Source organism: Larimichthys crocea, chromosome VIII (assembly GCF_000972845.2).
Source record: "Larimichthys crocea isolate SSNF chromosome VIII, L_crocea_2.0, whole genome shotgun sequence".
In the NCBI taxonomy this organism is placed as follows: Eukaryota; Metazoa; Chordata; class Actinopteri; family Sciaenidae; genus Larimichthys; species Larimichthys crocea.
Window position 1 is genome coordinate 31,562,852 of NC_040018.1, and position 25,433 is coordinate 31,588,284.

The following is a 25,433-nucleotide window of genomic DNA, read 5'->3' on the forward strand; positions in this document are numbered from 1 at the left end:
GACTCATTAATAGTCGAGACTGTGGAGTCTGAGGTTTGTGTGACTGTCACCAAAACAAGCTCCTCAGAAGTCTGTGACAGCAGACTTCTAAAACTGTCACAGTCCGTCACAAAGAGGTGTGCACGTCCGGCACAAAACAAAGACCTGAAAACAGCTTCAGACTTGGACTCGAACAAGTTGCAATAGATGCTAAAACTGCACAGCTCAGCCTCCTCTAAGAACTCGTTACAAGTTTCTGATCACGGCACCTTCTCATGAATCTGCCTCTCTGGATCAGAACACATAGATCTCAATGTTTGAAGTGGTTTTACTGGTTTGTAGGTTTTCATGGATTTTTGACAACTTCATCAAGTCAGCACCAGAATTTAAGAATTTCAAACAACAGTGAGTCCGTCACACGAGTCCGTCTTTGACTTCTTTTAATTTGGAGGAGACCATGAAGGTTAAAGTCAGTCTGTCCTGCTTAAACATCCATCAGATGAGCAGAGCTTCTTCCTGGTTCAGTTCTGACCCCCCCAGAGTTTCTGCAAAGACTTTGACAGTTCTGATAAATCTCCTACACGTGACAATAAAAGAACTGGACTGTGAATTGAAGGTGCTGCTGATTACCAACAGTGCATGATGATCAGGTTAAAGTTCCGACTTTCAGCCTCGGTTGAAGCTTCTTCAAGTTTCTACAGATCTACGTTTGTACAATAGAAAATATAAGTTAACCCTTTACTTAACTCTAACGCTCTGGCAGCACGTTGTTGTCAGATTATTTTTACAACTGAAAACGTCGGCACTGACGGGAAAGCCGGGATTTAAACTGTCCAGACGTATTTGAGATGTTCGGTGTCTCCTGAAGACAGACGGATGATTTGATCTTTTTCTCCTGGTTTGGTTTGCTAACACCTCAAAGTGAAAGTCTTCTCTCTGTGATACCTGAAGATACAACGGTCTCAGACAGACGGATCAAGAGTCATTTCTCCTGCCGTTGTGCCCCAGAGCCGGCTTTTCCTGGGATTACCCGGTGCAGGATCCCAGCTCAGGGGCGATGGGGGGCGTGTTTGGTGCCTGCAGACACGTACAGTATGTGTTGGGGGAGCAAATATGGAGGCCAGAGTGGAGGATCTTTTGTTTATTTGAGGATTTGCTTTGGTTTCAAGGATCGAAGCCCTCTCTCATGTTACCTCCCCCCTCCACATCCCTTTTTCTTCCAGTTGTGGTCGGATATAGAGCAATGACAGCTTAACCCACCCCCAGCCTACCAGCACCACCACTCACAGATGCTGCACGTCTGCAGCAGCCTCCCCCTAAACCCCCATCCTCATAAACCCCCTCATCGCTCTGCGGATGAACCCGTGCTCCACTTTTCCATCAACTCAGGCGCAGACTTTGGGGAATCCCTTTGTTGTGGAAGTGCAGGATATTGAAACACGAAGAGAGAGAGAGAGGAGACGGATTTATCTGCTACAACATGACAAATCTGATGAGGAGACAAAGACATTAAAGTGTCGTGTGTTTTGGAGGCTCGCAGGCACTTTTCATTCCCCAAAGACAAAAAGAAACCGTGTTGATGATAATGAACGGCACCGCTTTTAGAATACAAACTAAATGTGGACGAGGCTGCGTCCCAGTTTTGTGCAGTTGAGCGTCATATTTGTCAGGAGAAGCCCAGATGTGTCAGAGAAGGAGAAGGACTGATGACCTCCGCGACTGACGGATGAAACGCCGTCTGCCGACCGACCGACCAGGAGAGTTTGAAGAGTTTTTACTCTGCCGTCCTTCCTCCCCAACCAGTCGTCGTACAAATGTGTTGACACGTCATGTATCAGTCCAGCTGCTCTAATATTAACGTTCCATTAACGTTCCATTAACGTTGATCTCATCTGTCTTAGCTGTGACATAGATGAGCGTTTGTCTACGAGTAGTTTAAAAAAACGTTTACTGCTGTTAGAAACTGAAAACGCTCAGCAGTTACCGAGCGTTTCTGTAGCGTTGTCAGAACGTTCCAAAATAAACTAAAGCTGCCTGCACTGTCGTTTTAAGAAATATGACACCTGAACTATTCATTACGTGTCCGTGACAACAAGTGATAAAGGACGTCACATGACGTCACATCAATGTTAGACCAGCGTTATTTTAATGTTACATGAGCGTAGGAATGAGGTGAACTCATTCCTTCGTTGGAACTTTTCACATAAAAACCTCCAGTAATATTAAACATGTTTGATTTTTTTTTTTGAACGTCAAGACGACAAAAGAAAAAGACTTCAGGCAGCTCAGACTTGATGACCACCTGACACCAAAAGATCGAGATGACAGGAACTCGAGCAAAACTTTTAGATCGTGTATTGAAACTGAAAATCTGTCTGCGACAGTGAAATAGTTTAAAAAATCGTTATAGGTGTAAGGCCAGAAAGTGATGCTGTAGTCCTGGCGGTGTGTTGAAGTGTGTTGTAGTGTGTTGTAGTGTGTTGTAGTGTGTTGTAGTGTGTTGTAGTGTGCTGTGGTGTGTTGTAGTGTGTTGTAATGTGTTGTGGTGTGTTGTAGTGTGTTGTGGTGTGTTGTAGTGTGTTGTAGTGTGTTGTAGTGTGTTGTAGTGTGTTGTAATGTGTATTCAGGCTGCATGGCAGCAGTCTGTCTGGCTCAGAGCTGCAGTCAGCGGGCTCCTCTCCATCACTCAGACGGCCGGTGAGCGGCGGCGTGTCGGAGGTCTTTGATTGCAGCTCGGAGCCGTGTGGAGGTCGGCCTCGGCCTGCGGAGACTCACAGCTCAGCTCTCACAGCAGCATCGTGTCACACACTGAGACACAAAGACAGGATCGCTGGATGAACGCAGCGATAAGAAAAGGAGAGGCCGTGTTCAGGATCGTTTCTTTACTGCTGCTGCTGAGATGTTGATGCTTTGTAGCCACACACGGCTCGAGACAGCGCAGGTCGATCCACCACTTTAGACCCGACAGAAGTACATTAGGTCTGTACTGGACCTGCAGTGCAGTGTGCTAGTATGAGTAGTATTAATAGAAGTATTAGTATTATTAGTACTGTAGCAGGTTTCTGTTCACCCTCTGCTTAACCCTGCATAACTTTAAGCCTTAATATAATGTGAACAGGTGAGTTGTATATAAATTCACCCTCAGTACAGTTGTCATGAACGGGGAAATTAGCTACAGAGACCAAAACTGTTTTTTGTACCAGGCTGTAAACATGTTTATTTCTGCTGTGAAGTTGGACATTTGGACATGGGGACTTATGGAGGCCACAGAGGAGCCGCTCTCTTCTTCTTCTTCTTCTTCTTCTTCTGGTTTCACCTCCAGCGTCTGAAGACAAACGAGCCTCTGAGAGTAGCCGGACTGATCCGAGTCTAAACGACGACCCGGAGAATCATCCGCATTTAAGAACCCCCATGAAACCGGGACTTCTTTGATCCACCACGAGCCTCAGGAGCATACGACTCCACATCAGCCTGTCACGAAGCAACACACACAAACACACACTTCACTTCAGCCTCGGGGCTTGTAATTTGTCTTCTGCCGTCCCTCTCCTCGGAGATTGGGGAGTATTTATGTAGATTATTGCTGGAAAGTAGGTTAAGATGAATGTTGTGGAGCTGCACCATGCAGGACCAGCTCCATTAGCTGCTGCCGCTGACTTTCTCAAGGCCAATCAGTGCAGTGAGCTGTGTTTGTGTGTGCTGCTGGTGTTTGCTGGGGGGATGGGCCTTCCTACTGTACTCTCCCAGTCTAAGCTGTAATTGGACCAGGCCTTGGAGTGAGCTGCTGTTTCTTCATGTGCTCACGTTCACCGCTGCTTGTCGTCATGTTTACTGCCACGCCTCGTTGTCTTCATTTATTAGCTCCCGTGATATCCAATAAACTGTGTTGTTGAACTTAAATGTCAGCCTCTCTGCACCATCTTCAGATTAAATTTGATTGAGACATTTAGCAGAAAGAAAAAAAAAGCCTCTCTGACCTTTCCAAAGCAGAATGGAAGTGTTTTTAGTCGACAAACACACAAACACATAATCTAATATGTGGCGATGTGTATCTCTAAATATCGTCTCTCTAAATGTCGTTTCATCTGTGGACCGCTCGTCTGTGTCTGCCTCCTCCTGACGCTCGATTGGTGTCGGAGATGAGACGGCAGGTCGGATATCGGAGTTTTCTCACACTGATGTGGGCCAAGAACGCTGGAAACGGGTTCAGCACGAGTCCGTTAAAGATATGAAAGCTGAACTGTCGAGATGTTTCACTTCAACCTCACTGATCCACCTGCTGGATGTTAATGTGATGTAGAACGAGGTGGACAGAGGACAGAAGACATTCCTGTCCTGTGTCCTCTGCAGAAAAACTGTTCACTTCTCCAACTTGCAGGAATGTGAATGAAGGTGGTACGTCGTAAATATAACACGTTGGAGTGATTTCTCTCCATGAATGAAGATCAACAGCGATCAGAAAACACTTTTAATGGACAGAAACGAAGACGATGACTCGGATTGTTGAAGCTGTCGCACCTTTGTATCGACATCATGCATCACTTAACTCATACAGCGTGTACTTTTGACCATATGACCTGTTTATCTCTGTGTTCGTGTTGAATAATGTTACATTTCTGGTGTGTGATGAACATCACAGCCTCGCTGGGACACGAGCATACCTGCTGGTTCAGTCCTGTTCATTTTAAGACGAGTCCTTACGAGGGAACAGCTGATCGTTTCAACCTCGATGCCTTAAAGCTCTGATTAAATAAAACCTCACAAAGAGATGTAACGGAGACGTGAGCGCCGAGCAGACAGAAGTGTTCTGCCTGAAGCTGAGGTGACATCACTGTTTGTCTTTAAAGTGACAATCGTGCCACCAGCAGAGCAACAAAGCATCCAGCCTGACGTCTGCAGCAGCTATGAGCTCATCCCCCTGCTCCTCCTCCTCCTTCCACCTTTATTATCTAGTCCTAAAAAAAGAAATCCCTCCTCCTCCTCCTCCTCCTCCTCCCCCCTACAAATATGCCCATTAACAGTGTTCAGGACGCCGTGCGCTGCCGTTCAGCCTGACAGGAGGCTCGCCGCTCTCAACAGGAGCAAACGATCACGTTTTGGTCGGACTGCTGGATTTTTATTGTCTGCTGCTGCAACCGAGTTTGTGACAGGGAACGCGTCTACAGCACGATAACTAAAAACGACATCGAATCATGAGATGCTTTATTTTGAAAGGCATAAAATAACCTCAGTTAAATATCACGTCCCGCTGTGGGCGATTAAAGGGTCTATTTTCAGAAGAGCTGGCAGATGAAGTGAAAGCCCATCAATATTTAAATATTTCAACGTTTCATCAATGTTTGTGTTTTTCTGTAAAGCTGCACTGATCTACATTCTTTTATTAACAATAAACCATTCAATCATAACAATCCATCCAGATTTTCAGCCTCCTAACTCCTAGTTTCTGTTTTTTTTGTGGAGGAAGCTCTTAAAAACACCGAGCCGCTCATCTGCTGGGTTTGTAAATGTTGGCTATGTTCAGCTCAAAGCTTTAAAGGCACATGTGAATTTTACATATTTATCACATGAACATCTCAAATACAGTCACACGTGTTTGTCGGACTAGTGACGTTAACGGCGAACTGCACAGACACCGTGCCAACAGTTCTCTGCTGCTGGTGAAGAAAGAAATGGAGACAAGGTTTTATTTTCTTAAGAAAAGGTCAATCAACACGCGAAGATGAAGAAAGACCCCGAGCATGGGGGACCCTCAGTATTTATACCTGAGGGACACTCCTTTCCACCCTTTTGTCTGTTGCAGGTATTGGTGTCGACCCGGCGTTGATGTGTTTGACACCTGAAGTGATCTCAGAGTTGAGTCTAGGCATCACAAGTTCCAAAGACAAAAGGAGCTGGTGTCTTATGTTAAGAAGGGGGAGGTCGTGCGTCTCTAGTGTCTGATTGAATTTACTGACGCAGTCTGAACGTGCTGATCGTTGGTCCACACGTGTTTGATGAGTCTCAGCAGTTCAGTGCTCCACATGTCGTGTCTGAGGATGAAGATCTCGTCCATCACCCAGTGATGTGTCGTGGTTACCTCGAGCTTGAGAGCTACTGTGAGCAAACGCAGCTATGAGATGGTTCTGGACTCACCTGAGAAGAGTCCAGAACCAGAGTTTAACTGCAGCTCTGTTGGTGCATCTTAACATGCAACTGGTACAGACCAGGTCTTTGTTGGGTCGACCAGCAAAGCACCATGGAGGTCACTTTGAGTTGATGAGAGAGTGTGTGTTCAGATTATGGGCTGATTTTTAAGGAAGGTTTGTCTGCTGGTGATTGAGAGGTTTCTGTGGCTGGTTCAAAGCCTGCAGGTGGTCGTTGTTCTCCCTTGGTCTGCATGGGTTCTCTCTCCAGCTTCCTCCGACAGTCCAAAGAGGTTGCACGGTGTCTCTATGATGAGGTGTGTTAGTTAACTTCGACGTGTTCGAGTCAGAGCTCTTCAAACCTCGTCTCATCCGTTAACCACCTCTTCGTCATCCAGCAGTAAGGTCGTCGTCTCGACAGGAAATCCCTCCTCTTCACGTCCTTTGTCTCTTTGTCTCCTTGTCACTTTTCTTTTTGTGTCTCAGTATCAGTTCAGTTCAGACGGGATGATCCCTTCCACTCATCAGCTTTTATGATTATGAACACTTGTATGGATTAAGTAAAGAAGAGGACTATCCTCCTCCTCCTCCTCTTCTCATGATCATCAGCTCTTCTCTCTTTCTTTCAGTCTTCATCCCTTTCTTTCTATCGCTCTCATCTCTTTCTCCTCTCCTCCTCTGGGAGCAGAGAGGAAATGAGAGGTGGGAGGGGGGTGAGGTAATTAATCTGCATTCATGGGTGAGAGAGGGAGGGAGGTGAAGATACGAGGAAAGCTGCTTTTGTGTTTTTGGCTTGAGAGGAGGCGCATGGACTCAGACATACGTCTGCTGTCACTGTGTGTCACTTCACAAACGTCTGAACAGAAACGGGAGCGTTCTCCCCTTCAGCGACAACAAAACCGCTTGCTGTCCTGAAGCGTTACGCAACGAAAGATGCACAATTCATGTCAGACTCACAAATTCAGTCATAAAATGCATAAATCGTCAAAAAAACGTCACGTTGAAGCTTGATGAACTTAGTGCCTGTATATATCAGACTGTGTTTGTGCGCTCACAGGTTCATGAGTGTGAAGATAAATCCACATTTTAATCCCAGAAGTTTCAGAAAGTGGAGCGATCGTGACCACAGAGTCAGAAATGAGCTGAGGGTTCACTAAAACACTGCTCATTTACTAATTGTCTGTTCGATGATTTAAGAAATAATCACGTGTTGAAATAATGAAGCTCTTCAAATTTTAACGAGACGCTTAAAGACAAAACAGGAAGCACCATCAAGTCACATGACGTTCGTTAATGTGATGAGGAAAGATCTTTGATATAAAATGCAAAACACTGAAACGTTCATAGGAAGGAAACTTCTTCTTTTCCTTTCCTCACGTCCTTTCTTCATCATCTCCTTCCTTCCTTTCCTTTACATCCTCTCCTCTAGTTTCTTTTCCGTTCTTCAATAGGAAAAACTCTTTGCATCCTTTTTTCTTTTTCTCCTCATCCTTTCTTTTCTGTCCTTTTCTACTTGCATTGTTTCTCCTCTCCAATCAGAAACATGAATACGTAAAACGGCAGCACGTCTCCTTCAAACAAGCAGCTTCCTTCCTTCCTTCCTTCCTTCCTTCCTCCCTTGATTTCGTCCTTCCTTCCTTCCTTCCTTCCTTCCTCCCTTGATTTCGTCCTTCCTTCCTTCCTTCCTTCCTTCCTTCCTTCCTTCCTTCCCTCTCTGTCTCTCTTACTGTGTGTTATTCACTTAAAGTGACAGCACTCGTCTCTTCATTTTCTCCACCAATCAGATTACGATCGATCGGACGTTCAGAGATGAACGAGTGAAGAAAGCTCCTCGTCTCCTCTGTCCTACACATTTGTCCTCGTCTCCTCTGTCCTACCTGACGCTCGCAGACTGAAAGTCATATCTCAGCAGTGACTTCCTGTTTTACGTCTCCGCTCTGTCCTCTGGTCGTCACACGGTGCTGAGAGAAATCAGCTGCTTCATATTTCTGTTGAGACGTCCTGTGTGACTGATGACCGCTCACACATGATGGACATTGACATGTTTCTGTTTGTCTTTTCACCGGACTGTTGCTGTCCAGCTCGTCCTGACGGAGTTGGATCGTTGGTCCGTTTAACTACGTCACGTGTCATTGCTCTGATGGGTGTAGGTCCATGCAGCTGTGTCCAGTTTCATGGAAATTGAAATGAACTCCGAGGTTCCAGACTAATTCATGCCAGGCTAACATGATCGCAGACTAATGATATAACTGTATACGCAGGGGGACCGTTGATTGACAGGTATTGTTGCTGCTGTGACGCCTGTGCAGTTTGTCTCTTCACCGTCGGCTGCTCAGCGTCCTGAGAAGAGGCGATGGTGTCTCTGCTGTGCTCGGGTGGTGTTTACGTCCCGCTGACAGTGGTGTCATTGTGAAGCTGCAGTATGTCAGAGGGTGGGTGGTGGTGATGGTGGTGAGAACGCCTACACACCGTCTCAGTCCGCACATTCCTCACAACACCAGACAGAAACCATGGAGACGACAGCGACTGTGAGCTTCTGCTTTCTCCTCGCACAGAGTGAAACCTGCTGACCCCGTCTGAGCGCCTCGTGTTCACGGGTCCAGCTGAAGTTTCCTCCGGCGCTCGGCGTCCCGGTCCTGTAAACCACAAACATGTCTGTCCTCTTCTTTATTCATTTACAAACTTGTGTTGTCGTGGCAGTTGTTCAGGATGTGTTTGTCAGAAAACCCACAAACCTTTTAGTCGTGGTTCAGATGATTCAGTCTTTATTTTGAAAATCTAAGCAGATCTCACATTTCTTATTGTTCCCTCGACCGTCGAGTCGTAAACTGAAGCTAGAGAAACTTAGAGTCAGTTTGACGTGACGAGTTTGAATCCATCACTTGTCTGTTAACGTGTCGACACTAAAGCCGGAAACACACCGGCTACGTCTCCGACGCTGTTTCAGCCCGTCCTCGACTTTAATTATTATTAATAAAGTTTATTATTGGTGTCATGGAAACAGCTGCTATTTTATTTCTCGTAAACCAATAATGTTCTGCGGTTACTTTCTTGAATCCTTCTTGACCTTGACACCGCTTTGTTGAGCAAACGAAGAAAAAGGAAGTCAAGAAAAGGTTTTTTGGTTTGTCTCAGTAAAGAAAGAAGACAAAAGAGGAGGAGAGGAGGAAATGTGATGATGGAGAGGAGGAGAGGAGGAGAGGAGTGAGGAGGCTGAGCGCTTTGAAAGGATGATCCGTCAAGAGAAGGGCGAGAGCAGCGCATGAAAGAGGAGCTGAAGACATCATGGAGGAATCACCTCTGCAGCCTCGGGCAGGAAGAGTGTGTGTGTGTGTGTGTGTGTGTGTGTGTGTGTGTGTGTACATGCATGCCTAAGTGAGTCCTGTGTCATATCGATTGACACTCGTTTGTAAGCTCTGTGAGATTTTTGGGTTTCGACCGAACATGCTGTGTGTGTGTGTGTGTGTGTTGATAGTCACTTCATTGTCATTGACACTCAAACACACACACAGGCTGGACTCTGAGCAGCTGTCGGACGAAGCCGTTTTTTGTCTGTGGGGAGCTGCACAGTGTCAACACACACCATCAGCCCGGGAGGTGTGTGTAAGTGTGTGTGTGTGTGTGTCACAGGTGGACAAAATAACAGAAACACTTGTTGATATAATTTAATTTAACTCTAAAGTTGAATGAAAACTTCTCAAAAGTCAACACGCGATGTTCATGTCACAAAACAAAATGCTGAACATAAAGACAGAGATTATTGTATTAATCCCTCGGGGGGATTTCAAAGGGTTTAAAAACATGCAGATGTTGGTGAGAGACGTCTGTGTGCAGCTCGTGCAGATGCAGCAGGGACGGACGTGTTACAGTAACGTCTGGATTCAGTGGCTGCAGAAAACCGATGATGAATAATAAGATAGAAAGACGACACTGCTGACTGAAATGAGGCTTTGCTCTTAAAAACATTCAAAGACGATGTTTAACAAATGAATTATGTTTCCTGCTGTTTTCTCTGGCAGACAAACTTGATACCTTTTCTGAATCTCGAGTCACGAGCTGAGACGTGAAGCTGTGACTGCTTCAAGGTGACAGCAGCTCCAAATCCTCGAGTCGAGGTTTGGCTCTGCAGGTTGAATTTCTCGTCTTTGTGGGTTTAAGCAGACTTCTCATCTAAGATATATTTCGGTGGCACCATCCTGCAGATTTCAAAAGCTGTCGGAGCCTCGACACCAACTGGGAATCTCGTCTCCTTCCTGTCTGAGCGAGCAGGAAGCGCTGTGCGCTGCTGGACTGAAGGTCTGTAGGTCGACATGAACCCGCATACACGTGTGTTCAACATTTAAATCATCCTGCAGACAAACTGAACACGTCTTTTAAGATGAAAGTCTGTCTGTCTGTCCGCCCCCTTCTCATTCTCTCTCATGTCGCCTCACAGCCAATCACAGCGCGGCGGCTGGCAGACAGGCTCGTATTTGGGTCACAACAGCAGGATGCCAACTCAGCTAACGGAGGCACAGCGCTGCTCGTGGAGACGCTGGCACGAGAGCGTTCATTGAGTCAAACACGTCCAGATACTGGGAGGAAACTGGGAAGTTCGCCGGGAATGTGTGGCGATGACGTGCGGTCTGTGACTGGAGGCCGTGCTGCTGTTATCAGGGAGATGTGATTCAATACAGTGAAATTATAATCTGTACTTTTGTTTTAATATCAGTCAAATGAGGTTCCAGATTCTTCCAACAGTCTGCAGTCCGTCTTAGATCTGTGCGAGAAGCAGAGACGTAAACGCACATTTCTGCATCATGAAAAATAAACCAGAATTCAAAGAAAGTTCTGCAAAGTTTGAGGGTCGGGTGTTTCTGAACTCTCCGCTGGTTCAGTTTCAAAGAACTTTAGTTCATCTCATCCGATAATAATCTTCATCTTCACGACCACAGGACCAACCAGTAACCAACATGTCCACGTTTGATTGAACGACAGCTCCTCTTCTTTTAACCCGTCCTGTTGTACGAGATAAGAGTGTGTCATGCAGTCAATGAGGACAAGGTGTGATTTAGAGTTTCCTGGTGGACAGTGAAGTAATCTGCTGCAGACTGTAGCTGCTGTTAGCTCCGAGCACCGGGGGAGTGCTCGTGTTCCACAGGGATGATGAAGGTGATGATGATGATAAATGTGATGATGAAGATGATGATGAAGATGATGATGAAGGTGATGATGAAGGTGATGATGAAGATGATGATGAAGATGATGAAGGTGATGATGAAGGTGATGAAGGTGATGATGATGAAGGTGATGATGATGATGAAGGTGATGATGAAGGTGATGATGAAGGTGATGATGATGATGATGAAGGTGATGATGATGATGATGAAGGTGATGATGAAGATGATGATGAAGATGAAGGTGATGATGAAGGTGATGATGAAGGTGATGATCTGGACATACATGTCGAACATGGATGGAGCGACAGTTTGTCTCCTGCAACCTCAAGCAAAGCTCCCATTAACTTCAACAGACCCTCCAGAGCCTCCGTAGTGTTCAACGTCATCACCCGTGTGTGTGCGTGTGTGTGCGTGTGTGTGTGTGTGTGTGTGTGTGTGTGGTGTTGTTCAGGGAGGTGGAGGTCGCTTGTGTGTCGTAGCTATATTAGTAATTGCCGTGCTTTTCTGAGAAAGACATCAGGGCTCATTAACAGCCGCGGTCTGACAGGCGAGTCGAGTCAGGTCGGAGTCGTGTTGGAAATTAATTTGCACAGGAAATGTTGAGTTATCGGTGTGTGTGTGTGTGTGTGTGTGTGTGTGTGTGTGTGTGTGAGCTGCAGAGAAAGGAAACCCAGAGCTAATTATGAAGCTCCGACTGGAGGCTCTGAAAGTTCGGCTGCAGGCCTGAAGCGCTGAGGTCACGTGTGATCCGACTGTTTGGATTCATGTTGCAGAAGTTCACGAGCTCTGCTCTGCTGCTCTGGATTTCCAGCTTCACATCATGACTCTGTGCATCCAGCACTCGATGATTTCTGAGATATTTGTTGGACAGATTCCCGGCGGGCGTTCAACAACAGCTGATTGGATTTAGGAGGCGATACAGATTGTTATTGTTTCTTTGCAGCCAGACTTCTGACACTAATAGAAACAGAGACTTGATACGAACTCCCGGGGCGACGTTAGCAAGGTCGAGAACTCAATTTAAGTTGAAATTGGAATGACAGGAGGAGGTTCGACGCGTGAATCAGCTCAGATTTGATATTTTAATTCACGATATGACGACACCGTGCGACCTTTGTCTGGGCCTAAATTCAGACGAGTGCTGAGTAAAAGCTTTGACACATAATCAGTGAAGTGAAAGTGTTTTATCACCTCTGTGTGGTAATGAGGAGAGCTCCAGAGGAGGACTCACCTGTTAGGAGTCACCTGTTAGGAGTCACCTGTTAGGACTCACCTGTTAGGAGTCACCTGTTAGGAGTCACCTGTTAGGAGTCACCGGAGGAGACACGATCTGAAGGGAGGAAACACGATCCGAAGGGAGGAGACACGATCTGAACGTGTCCGTGTCGTCGTGTTTGGATAGAAAATCTGATTTCATGAAAACATCTGGAGTCTGGAGGACACCTCAGTCCTTCCTCGCTGTTTTCAGACTTTGCGTTGACTCTCGGGTTCGTGGTCGTCCTGTCAGGTTCGTGGTCGTCCTGTCAGGTTCGTGGTCATCCTGTCGGGTTAGTGGTCATCCTGTCGGGTTCGTGGTTGTCCTGTCGGGTTCGTGGTCGTCCTGTCGGGTTCGTGGTCGTCCTCTTGGGTTCGTGGTCGTCCTGTTGGGTTCGTGGTTGTCCTGTCGGGTTCGTGGTCGTCCTGTCGGGTTCGTGGTCGTCCTCTTGGGTTCGTGGTCGTCCTCTTGGGTTCGTGGTCGTCCTGTTGGGTTCGTGGTCGTCCTTTTGGGTTTGCGGTCGTCCTTTTGGGTTCGTGGTCGTCCTCTCGGGTTCGTCCTCTCGGGTTCGTGGTCGTGCTGTCAGGTTCGTGGTCGTCCTTTTGGGTTCGTGGTCGCCCTGTCAGGTTCGTGGTCGTCCTCTTGGGTTCGTGGTCGTCCTCTCGGGTTTGTGGTCGTCCTCTGAGGTTTGTGGTCGTCCTCTTGGGTTTGTGGTCGTCCTCTCGGGTTCGTGGTCGTCCTCTCTGGTTCGTGGTCGTCCTCTGAGGTTCGTGGTCGTCCTCTCGGGTTTGTGGTCGTCCTCTCGGGTTCGTGGTCGTCCTCTCGGGTTTGTGGTCGTCCTCTCGGGTTCGTGGTCGTCCTCTCACATGTGATCCGTTTGTCTGTTAGTTCACGCAGCATTAGCACGGAGGGTAATTGAAATGTAATTGGCTCGTGGTGCAATTGCTGGAAATAATTTCCGCGGAGCGACGACTGGACGGAGAATTATTCAGGAGAAGCTTTAATGAAAACGAGGATTCAAACATGTGGAAAAGCGTCAGCAGATGAACGTCGTCCAGGGAGGTGTGAACGATTTAGATTGAAAATCAGCAGCTCGTTAGTGCTGCTCAGTTCAGAGCGGCTTCACGCTGAGAGGAGGAACTGACGTCTGCTCACCTGTTTGTGGAGGGAAGCTTCTTCTTCTTCGTTAGTGTCTGTCAGCAGGCTTTACTCGCTGTGCTCCATCACACCGTGTCCGGCTGCTGCTGCTGCTGCAGGTTAATCAGGCTGAGAGATGCTGCAGCGTGGACACTCAGAGTTATGGACTTTGGTCCATTGGTGAGTTTGTTAATGAACCTTTGGAGCTTGGACAGACTTCAGATCAGCTGCTGCTCCTGTTTCCTGCTTGTTTTATGGCCACTGCAGTTTCTGGATTGCAACCACCGACGGCTGTGGCTCAGGAGGTACAGCGGGTCGTCCACTAATCAGAGGTTCAATCCCCTGGTCCTCAAGTCTGCATGTTGAAGTGTCCTTGAGCAGGATGCTGAACCCTGAAGGCTGCTGAATGGTTAGCTCCTCAAACTCTCATGTCATCAGTGTGTGAAAGATTTCGAAGGACAGGATCTATAGCGTGACCACATATCCCCTGTCCCGGCGTCACTACACTGGTTACCAGTTGCTTTTAGAATAGATTTTAAAATTTTACTGTTTGTTTTTAAAGCTCGTAATGGCTCAGCCCCCGAGTGTTTAACCGAGCTTCTCCACATCCACACCCCGCCAGAACACTGAGATCCTCTAGCCAGCTGCTACTGGTCGCCCCTAAATTAAAACTAAAAACCAAAGGTGACCGCGCCTTTGTGGCAGCGGCACATCCGATCTGCTGGGTCAGTTGAGGTTTTTAAATCCTCCTTAAAACACCTTTTCTCCCTGGCTTTTAACCAAACTTAAGTATCTTAGCATTTGTCCTAACCCGTGGTAAATATGGCACTTTATGTATTATATGTATATTATTTGTATTAACCTTTGGTCAACCTCAGTTGTTTTTAAATGTGCTTTATAAATAAAGTTTGAGTTGATCTATTTACCAACTAAATCTAAAGATGCAGACACAAACCTACGACATAAACATGAATAGATCTAAATGATCCCAATCATCTTTGTTTCGACCTGATGTCAGAAAGTTTTCATGTCTGTTCTAAGTTAACTGCTCACTGATTTTATTTGTCTCACAATCCAATAAAAATGTTGAGCTCAGCTTAAACCAGCAGCTCTCTCTCTCTCTGTCGTCCTTCCTCCAAACCGGATGTGATCAGCAGCCAGATGTTGTGAACATGCTGCCTAATGAATTTACCGTCTGGACCTCCACACGCAGCAGACCACCTGGGAAATTCAACAAGTATTGATCTCCGAGCTCGGCGCTGCTCCTCTCTTATTCCACGTGAACGTCCAGCAGGGCAGATTTCAAAATAAGAGCACGAAACACGAGGAGGTGTTTGCTGTGATCAGTCAGCATCAGCACCACATCTCTCCTCCTCCTCTTCCTCCTCCTCTTCCTCTTTCTTCTCCTTTCATCATGTGTTTCCTTTTCCGTCTTCTTCTTCTCATCCTACTCAGGTTCAGATCTTCCCCTCCTCGCTCTCTCTCTCTCCAGTGGGTTAATTACCGTGTTGCTGCTTCCCCCTCAGTCCTGCGTTACATAAAGCTGAGCTCATTAAAGTGAAGAGCTGCTGAAGTTTTTGCCGTTCTCTGATCGCGATGAGATTTCCTTCTGATGGCGGCGAGGCGACTCGTGGTCATTAACGTGTCCTGAGTGCAGCAGCTCTCGGAGATGAAGTGGACGGACCGACTGTGTGACACTTTAATTTCTAAATGAATTCTGTTTCTGCCGCGTCAGCTATTAAGGTTGATGAGGCAGAAGTCATTAGAGTCTTTGTGAAGGACCAAGAGACGAGTCCGAAGATCGTCAGATGCAGAATTCAGCTTCAGACCAAACTGTGTCCATGCGATGGACTAAATAATAATTACACTGAACACAATAACAGCACGTGTTAGACAGGTCAGCTGCTTTGTCTCATGTATGAAAGTCTGCTGACGTCTCTCTGGTCTGTCTGTTTCACATCATCAGAAGGTCGATGTTCTCTCCTCAGCACCGAACAGGAAACTGGTTACACAGTTTATCTTGATCATATTGATGCTGGCTGTCAGACTGTGGACATGTGACGTCCTTTATCTCGTGTTTTTACGGGATTGTTCAAATGTCGTATTTTAGAGAGGAGCAGCTTTGAACTGGATCCTGTAGGACAGTTTGTTCCTGTTCAGGGCTCTGGATGATGTGCTGATGATGATGATGGATCAAAGTTTGAGCATCAGGGCGGAGACGAACTGTTTGTCTGGGTGACGTGGAGCTGAAAGGTTGTGATGGAGACGGGGTGAGGGCGTCGATGGCGAGGCAGAAGGTGCGAGTGTTGGTCGTGTCTGATTTATCACAGTCAGCTGGTTCCGTGTGGAACGACGTATCGTCTTTAGTTTGTTTCTGTCTTTGTACAAATTAAAATATTGTCTACCTGGACTGATGCAGGACTTCTGAGGCTGGTATTTAAAACTGACACAGACTTGTACTCTGGGACATGAAGTTTATTTTCTTCATAATACTTGATACTCTGAATGTTGTTTGAACGCTGTGGAAACGTTGGTGTCAGAGGTGAGACAGTCCGCTCTGGACTTCATGTCGGTGTGTGTGTGTTGTAGTTGTGTTGATGTGCCAACCTCAGAGTGTGTGTGTGGACACACCCTGTGTTTTCTGTCCGTCTCGTCGACTCTGCAGACTTTGTAATTATTGATTATTATGAACTGATCAGGTCTTCATCAGCCGTGTCTGCCTCGTCCATTGTTGTGGCTGTTACTGCAGTGAAGCATGATCGGAAATAAAACACAATAAATCAGAGAGCTCTGCAGCTTTTTACCTGAGTCTCATGGACTTCATCCTGTGAGCTGAGAAAAGTCAGAATAAACAAGATAAACAGAATTTTGTCGCGTCATCATGATAAAGGGTTTCATGTTAACGTGCGAGGCGGCGAGGAGAAGCTCTGACTGACGGTTGGAAAGACAAACTGAAATGTTTCAGTGTGTGTTAAAGATCTTTCTCTGCGTCGACTCGTGTACGTCAACTTTGAGGTGAAAACTTTTCACTGCTGTGTCGCACTTACAAAGTTTGACTTGTATTGGAGTGTTTCCTCCAGCGCTGCTTGTTTTACAGTAAGTAGGACAGGTGGGATGTTTCTGTCGCTGACGTGTGTCAGCTCCGGCGGGAGAATCGATCAAAGAAAATGAAACTAAAACCAGAATCTCAGATATTTTCACCACGTGTGTCGACGTCTTTGTGTTTGTCAGTGATGCCGCTCGACATCTCTGCCGCCTCTGATATGACCCGAACACGGCACGAAGCCTTTCGCTCTCCTCCTCCTCCTCCTCCTCCTCCTCCTCCTCCTCTCCCTCTCGAGGCTTGACCCGCTTTCTTGGCCTCCCTCGTCTTCCTCCTCCTCCCCCCTCTCAGTCTCTCTCCACGCTGACGGAGGGAAAAGACAGGGAAGAAAGGAGGAGCTGATTACCTCATTAACGGAGAAAGGGGAGCTTTGTCAGAATGTGGAGACGGAGGGAGGGAAATCATATTCAATATATTCAATAGATTCATATCATCAGGGGAGCAGGCGGGGTGAGGAGGGGGGAGTCACTAACCTTGACACAGATATCGTCTCGATCCTCTCCATGTGAAACAGAATTAACTGTTAAAACACAGACAGACAGCAGCTGATTGGCTGCCACAGCTGAGCGTCTCCATCATCTGTTGCCTGGTAGATTTCTGTGCTGAGAGCTAACCATTGGTCTCTTCCTCTCTGCTCTCTCCTCATGCTCTCCGCTGATTGGACGGCTGCGTCCTGCCCTCAACATGCTGATCTGAAAACAGGTAAGCACATTTCACCTGTGTTGATGATGCCAGTGAAATCCCCTCGCCTCGTGTTGGTGTTAACATGAGCTCCACGCTGCTCCTCTTCTCTGTCTGGGTCATACATGTATTATTTTTACTCTTACTAAACAGCTGTTCAGACATAACACTGTAAAGTTTGGGCTACGTTCACTCTGCAGACAAAACTAGTCCATCAGCTTGTATGTAACTCAGCAACATCAGATTTATTCTGATCTGAGTCAAAAGACTTCATGCAACATTTATGCGACTCAAGATCAACATTTGCTACAAGCACAGAAGAGACTGTGATGTTAAACGTAAGTTTGTTTTTGTACAAGCAAAAACTTCAGGGGCCAACCCTGCATAACTTTAAGCCTTAATATAATGTGAACAGGTGAGTTGTATATAAATTCACCCTCAGTACAGTTGTCATGAACGGGGAAATTAGCTACAGAGACCAAAACTGTTTTTTGTACCAGGCTGTAAACATGTTTATTTCTGCTGTGAAGTTGGACATTTGGACATGGGGACTTATGGAGACTGACTCACTTCTGGAGCCAGCCTCAGGTGGACGTTTGAGGAACTGCAGCTTGTGGCTTTGGTCGCCGCTTGGTGTTAAAGGTGTCAATGTTTAGTTGAACGCCACATACCTGATCTCGGAGAAAAGGCCTTGATGAGACTGAAGCGCCTCCGGCCACAAACCGCGTGTTGTTTTATTTGAATCACCTCTCTGCTCATTTACTTCAAACGTCAATAAAAAGATGCCTTGAAAATGTTTATTAAAAAACCACAGCTGTCCAACCAAACCTTGATCATTTCAAATCCAATATTCCTTCAGTGATCTGGAAACAGGAGCGGGACAGCTGAGCCGTCTGTGATGCCTAATTCATGGTATGAAATCAATGTTCAGGCCCATTTCTGTCTGCGTGATCTCATTAGTCTCGCTGGGCAGCCCACGACAGCCGAGCATCTCTCTGTCGGGACGGCTGCAAACCTCTCGGCCTCATTGTAAACCAGCGGCGGCGGTTAATCGATGCTACAGAGCAACGGGGCGCTCTCGACTCAGATGATTGGTTAGAACGGAGGAGGACGGTTTTAAGTGACTGACAGCAAGGCGGCAATTACAGGGCAGAAGTGAGGATCAGTCGATATCTTTAATAATAGTGAATATGTACTAAAGTCTCCATGCAGTTAATGTTTGCTATGTCCTCTGTCCTCCAGTGTCTGAACCAACTACAGTATCTTCAGGTGGACTAACTGCTGGTTAAAGAAAACGCTCTGCGTCCTGTTTCACGTCTCCGGTTTGGCTGAACGAAACGGATGCTCCATAATAAGACGTAAATAGGCCACAGCTCAGTGTTGGTGGCAGCTCTGATTTAAACGTGAGAGACAGTGGGGCTCATCAATCTCGTCGGACAGCTACAGATGGCTCGCTGACAGCTGGGAAACTCCATCAGAGCCCCGCGGAGCTCCACGGCGCTCTGCTGCTGGGTGACAAGCTCTTCTTCACGCACCTCGCCATTTGCCCCAAGTCCAGTCCGGGAATGTTTTCCCTCACTGTAAATTCACATTTTAAAGTTTTCCTGGATAATTTGATGGTCAGTGAATCATGACTTTTCAATAGTATTCATGTCCCACAAATCTGCTGCTGTCTGCAGGGTTGGACGTTCCAGTCCCCGGCTCCTCTTGACAACATGTTGAAGTGTCCTTGAGCAAGACACTGCACCCCAGTTCAGTTTGTCCCGATGGTTGTCCAGTCTGGCAGCTCGCTGTGGGGCGAATCTGAATAATTTAGCATTCATCAATCAAACTCGCTTTTCACTGCAAGCTTTCTAGTTTCACTCTGACCTGTGTAGGGAAATAAATGTATGGATCAATATATAAAAGCAGTTTATTCCTTGTGCAGCAGAAAAACTTTCTGTCCAGGAAATATGTGACGTCCCTCAGCCTGGTGAAGACAGTTTGTCCTTCTCCTGTCTCCCTGTCAGAGCAGCTGGTTCTGAGAAACACTGTAAGCTGGAGATGGTTTGGATCGAACAGATGAACGCGATGACAGATCAGGTCTGTCAGAGAATTCAGCTCGGTGTCTCTCGATCCGTACGGTTAAAGGTTTGGTGAAGTTTAGGGTCCTGAAACTACTCGACTAAGGTCAGGGAAAGTTCACGGTCATGGTTGAAATCCACTTTGACTGTCTTACCTTAAGGAGTCTGTAAACACACATGATTTTAAGTCCAAGACAGTTTCAAACAAACACTGAGTTTATTAAAATGTGACCCAGAGTTGGAGATGATTTAAAGTTGTCAGTTATTGTCTATGAGAAAGTTCTACTTGGGTACCTTGTACCTCCAAACTTTGCTCCTCTGTAGGTGTCCATAAAACTTGAACGTCTGCTTTGGGTTCAGACTGGTGGCAAACTTTGTCCAGCTACCAACTAAAGTTTGTTTGTGTGGCTTCGTTGGAGATTCCTGCATTGTTCTTTGTCTTTACTAACTTGTAATAGTTAGCTCCTCGTGAGAGGATTGGTGAGGAGGAGGCGTGAGGAGCTGTTGTGCCAATTCGTACAAACTTCATCCAATCCCCTCTGCTGTGAGCTGATGTTTCAGTGCTTGGATGTGCTTCTGTTTATAGTTCAATTAGCTGGACGTTTACCATTGTGCGTCCTTCCTGCTCTCCTTCAGTTCCTCTACAGTTTGTCAGTTTGTCCCATCCCTCCTGTTGATGCCTCACGTCTTTTCGCCTCTGTGCAGCTCATAAAAACTCAGTTTTGTGTTCTTGACCCTGTCGGTGGTGCATCCCACCACACGGCAGCTTTCAGGCCTTTGTCTGTCGTTTGCTTACAGACAGATGTGACAGCGAGGCACCTTCACGCTAACAGAGCTGGTGGAGCGGCTTCCCCCTCCGGTGTGGGTGGGACTGCATGTCATCTCATCTCTGACTCACACTCAACATACTCGATGAGTGATTGGAAGCAAACCTGACATTGAGAACAGTGTTTGTCACATTAGGGGGTGGGAGTGTGACGACTGAAGGTCAGCAGACAACAGCTGACCTGTCCACAGTAATTACCGCTGACTGCACCACACACAGCTCTGCGGGACGTGTTCAGTATTTCCTTTAAGTCGTATCATGACGGTTCACGGTGCGATGGGCAGCCAGCTCTCCTGCTCTGGGAGGAAACACTTCCAAACATTCAGAGCTTCCAGTATTTTGACACATTCAGCGTCTCTGCAGACACTTGTCACATCATTGGAGAAAGTTTCAGGGAGTTTCCGGGAAACTTTCAGCCTGCTGTTCCCCTCGGTATCAGCGTTAAAGGTAAACTGTGTGAACGTGTCATTTCAGGTTTCTGAAGAACACAATCCTAAATGTCAAGGTAAAGTTTGAACTCCTGCCGGACCCCAAACGTCCTCATCCACCAGCTCCAAATGTTTTTATAATGTGAACAAAATGTTCGACATACGCCGGACGTCACGTCCTGCACAGCTGAGCAACCGGGGGGACTCAGGCAGTCTGTGTGAACCCATCCCGCCTGTCAGTCGAGTAAAGTTTGAACCCTTTTTTATGGAAATCAGCCTTTGACAGCCAATCCGATTGCGTGCTTCCTTTCAAACTCTCTTCTTTGTGGGATTCGGATGTTTTCTCCTCTCAGGCTCTGCGTGGATTTGTTGTGAAAGCTCCAGTTTCCGTGTAGGTTTGGTGAAAATAGAAACTCTGACTTACCCCGAGGTGTGGATGTGTTTGTCTACGGATGTTATTCCAGTTAAGAAGCAAGAGTGCTCTTCAACAGCAGGAGCTTAACAACCTGTAACACGAGGCTCACGTTACCAGAACTCTTGGGGACTTTTGAGACTTGGTGCAAAAATCTTTCTTGTGTTTCTGTGTGACTTTACAAATCAGGACGGTGGCACAGGACCCCACTGAAGTGGCGCTGAGTTTTAGGGGGTCCAGGTTCCATCTGTTGACAAACTGGTCCCAAAACGGCGTCCAACGTGTCGAACCACTTTGTCTTTTTCGGGTTTGTTGTGTCCTCCTTTTCTGCCCAGACACACCAGCTGTTGTGCTTGTTGTAGTTTGTCCTTGTTGCAGTGTGACAGCACATATGCTGTACCAAATCAACCATTGACAGCACTGCTTCTAAAAGTACCCCGGCGTTCTCTCCTCAGCGGTGCCCAAATTTAGCTCCACAGTTCTTCCCCAAAGTGGGTGGAGAACGAAAGAAAAGCAGAAGATTTCAAGAAGTTCCTGCAGTGGAAAAAAAAAAACGTCCAGGGCGAACTTTTGTAATGTTATATTCCAGTCTTGCAACAAAGCCAAACAAATATGGGAGAATGACATTTCTGTGCTGAAATTGTACGACATCGGGCTCGTCCATCTCATCTATAACATAAAGTGTCTCAGTCAGGTGTTGGACCATCATGAGCTGCCAGAACATTTTCAGTGTATCTAGCATTGATTCTGACCTCTGAAGGGAGGGAGGGATGGATGGATGGATGGATGGATGGATGATGGATGGATGGATGGATGGATGATGGATGTGCAGTAGTTCTGGCTTTCACGTCTAAAAGTTCATTGAAGTTTGGTCTCAGCTGTTCGTTTTTTGTCTGCAACATTCATTTAATTTGAGAGCGGCTTCCTGTCGAGTGTTTGGTTCATTCAGTGTTTATTTTGTCATTAATGCTGTCTTATTAGTGCCTTCCAGCTGGCTCTGTTCATCCATTTAAACTGTTCAGGGAACTGTTGTGCCTGTGGTCAGTCCTTCAACATAATTATCAGCCGCTGTGTTGATTCCAATTAGTCATGACGACAAAAAACACTCAGCTCCAGGTCCAAAAGACTCAAATGAGGCAGGAAATCTCTTTTAAAGTGATTATTAGAGCTCAGCTTTTACTTGTTTTAATATTAACAGAAATATTTCTGTCACTCAACTCAGAGACGAGGAGTTTCCCCAGTGATTTAATGAGACCACAGCTGTTGTGGACATTGTTTCTCAGGATGCTTAATACTACAGTACCCATGAGCCTCATTGTGTGTTGCTATGGAGATTAAATTAGTTCTTGAATATTCAGAATATCTCAATCACAAAAACAAGACAATGTGCTCCGAGCGCTGCTTCATTTATCCAAACACTGGATTCACCCCGCGGGTCTCACAGAGCAAAGGAATCTTCTTTTCTCTCGGGGGGGTTTGCGGCTGATTTCCATTGTGAAGCTGTTATCCGCGGACTCTTGGTGCTCTCTGTAAAGGTGAATGCAGAGTTTGAGGCGGAGCAGCCGGAGGACATCAGAGGGAAAACCAGAAAACATTTCCTCCATAAAATATGATCCAGTTTCACCAGAATCAGTGAAATAGTTGCTGCTGTGTGACTTAGTGCCGTAAAGCGTTACGTACTTACGTACAACTTTACCCTCTAGGTGAATTTCCAGCATCTATTACCAGTTCATCTTCTTTTATTTGATTTATGTATTTTGTCGTTCTTTGTCTGTCAGATGTATAAAACACCGACTGAGTCCGGTCAAGAGTGCACACTGACAAAGGTTTCATTGACTCATCCATCCTGAGTTCTTTTAAATGAGACAGAAGGAACCAAAGTGGGTGATTCTTGATGTGAAAATGTCAGAGATTATTACTTCAGCGCCTCGTTTTGAGCTACATAATGATCCAGATAACCGAGGAGCACAATGAAAAATGTCAAACATAAAGTGCTTGTATGATTTTCATGCTGGGCTGGATTAAAACCACACAGCAGTTTGTTCAGACAGACGCTCTCCATTTAGGTGTCAGAGGAGTGATTATGAGAAAAGAAAAACTACGCAGATGATTACAGGAGCACAAATGTGTTTTTAGTGGGGATAAGTCATTCTTACAGCCCTCACTGGGCTCGTGTCGATGTAACATGGACTTTAAATAGTGTTTCATCCCCAGAGGAACCGTGTTTGGAAACATGAACGTAATCCAACATCACTCAGAAAGCAGTTCGTCTTTTCTTTGTTTGCAGAGTTTGAATTTTTGAACTCGTCTGCAGTCACTAATGTTTTCCTCAAGACCTTCGTCCCAAGTTTCCCAAAACTGCAGTTCCTCTAAGTGAGTCAGTCTCCATAAGTCCCCATGTCCAAATGTCCAACTTCACAGCAGAAATAAACATGTTTACAGCCTGGTACAAAAAACAGTTTTGGTCTCTGTAGCTAATTTCCCCGTTCATGACAACTGTACTGAGGGTGAATTTATATACAACTCACCTGTTCACATTATATTAAGGCTTAAAGTTATACAGGATTAAGAGCGTGGACACAAACATTTTCACAAACTTACAGAAATTAAATGAATTATTTTGACCAAACGAGCGCTGGCGACTCTTAGAACGTCTGAGGAAAGACACACAAAGATGTTTTGGTGAGTTTCAGTTTGTTTGAATGAAGTTATGATGATTTGTAAAATGACTGTTTTGTGTGTGGACAAAAGGTCTTTCTTTGCCATAATGTTGTCAGACAACTACAACAATATTCTGAACCTGTCGGTTGCAAAAACACATTTAGTGGACGCACTTTGACGGGCACGTTCGTCCCCAAGGATCGCTGACTTAAGGATTCATTTAGACTCAAACGGCGTGATTATTGGAAAGACTGATGAAAGACTAACAAAGACTGTTTGAGTGGGTTTTTAATCGTCTGAGATGCCGTGCCTTAGTGAGATATCTAGTGGCGATTAAGAGGATGATTCACATCCACACTTCCTCTCATAACATGTTGGGGTGTGTGTGTGTGTGTGTGTGTGTGTGTGTGTGTGTGTGTGTGTGTGTGTGTGTGTGTGTGTTGTGGTAAGCACTTGTAGCCGTCCTCGAGCTGCTCTGACAACAAGATCAATGAGATCCAGTGAATGTCGCCCAGGATCCCATTTCATTTCTAACTGGAGACATAAAAGAGCCCCCAGGCTGCCGTGCTGGCCCAAACACCCCCACCGCTTGCGGCTCTGCTCGTTTCAGCCGAGACCCCCGCCGGGAAATCACCTTTCAAATAGTGAGACGCTCATCTCCCGTGAAATATATATGCAGCGCGGGGTAATGAAGAGGTGCATATGCGCTGTGGCATTTCCACCGGCGTCTGCAGACCTTCAGTACAAAGTGAAACGCCCTCCCTGGTGTCAGAGCTTTGATAGAGATGGATGGAGCCATTGTGGCTTTAATAAGATAAAGGTACTGCGTGTTGACATTTCTGTTACGGCACAAGAGTCAGGCGAGTTCTCAGAAGTACACAATGAAAAAGAGACTCGGAGTGTTTTATCCTCCTGTTTAAACAACAGACAGCTGAGAGAGACACAGCTACTGACACCCAGCAGCTGCATGCTGTCTCTACATACGTCTCTTTTATTTATTTATCAATCTCAGTTAGCTCAAGATCAAATTAATATGTCCACTGAAACAGCTCTGTTCAACAGCTCTGCAGCTGAACGTCCAAACAGGCGTCCAGCTTCATCCACGGCTTCACTTTGTTTCATCTTCTCGATGCAGTCTGTGGAGTTTATTGAAGTATCCAGCTGTCAGACAGGAAACCTTGAATGTGACGTCATGAATTCAGATCCGTGATCCTTCTGCGTCAATCAGACAGACTCTGAATGAAATGACTTCTCGTGTTTGTGTTTCAGGTCTGGTGAAGCTCGGCATCCACTGTGTCACATGTCAGAAAGTCGCCATAAAGATCGTCAACAGAGAAAAGCTCAGCGAGTCTGTTCTTATGAAGGTAAGACTGTGTGTGTGTGTGTGTGTGTGTGTGTGTGTGTGTGTGTGTGTGTGTGTGTGTGTTATTAAAGGAAATGTTGCACACTCAAATGTGTGTCTTCAACAGTCTCTGTGTGCTCTGGGCTCTAAAGTGTGGTCCAGGTACAGAGATCACCTGTGCAGGTAGGGGGCGTGGCCTCAGTAGCCCTGCAGTAAGCAGTGTGCTGTGTGTATGTGACAGCAGATATTCAAGTGGACCTGCATG

The 25,433-nt window shown here is 46.2% G+C and overlaps 1 protein-coding gene across 9 annotated transcripts in view; it reads left to right on the forward strand.

Annotated features, from left to right (window-relative positions):
* Positions 1–25,433, forward strand: part of LOC104932420 (serine/threonine-protein kinase BRSK2) — a 94,027-nt gene that overhangs the window by 24,402 nt on the left and 44,192 nt on the right. For 8 of the 9 annotated variants that reach the window (XM_027281621.1, XM_027281624.1, XM_027281622.1 and 5 more), the window contains exon 2: positions 25,096–25,190. In XM_027281621.1, the coding sequence (XP_027137422.1) occupies positions 25,096–25,190 (95 nt within the window). Of the gene's footprint in view, positions 1–17,384; positions 17,458–25,095; positions 25,191–25,433 lie in introns of those variants that run through there. The other variant, XM_027281623.1, reaches the window with a different exon arrangement.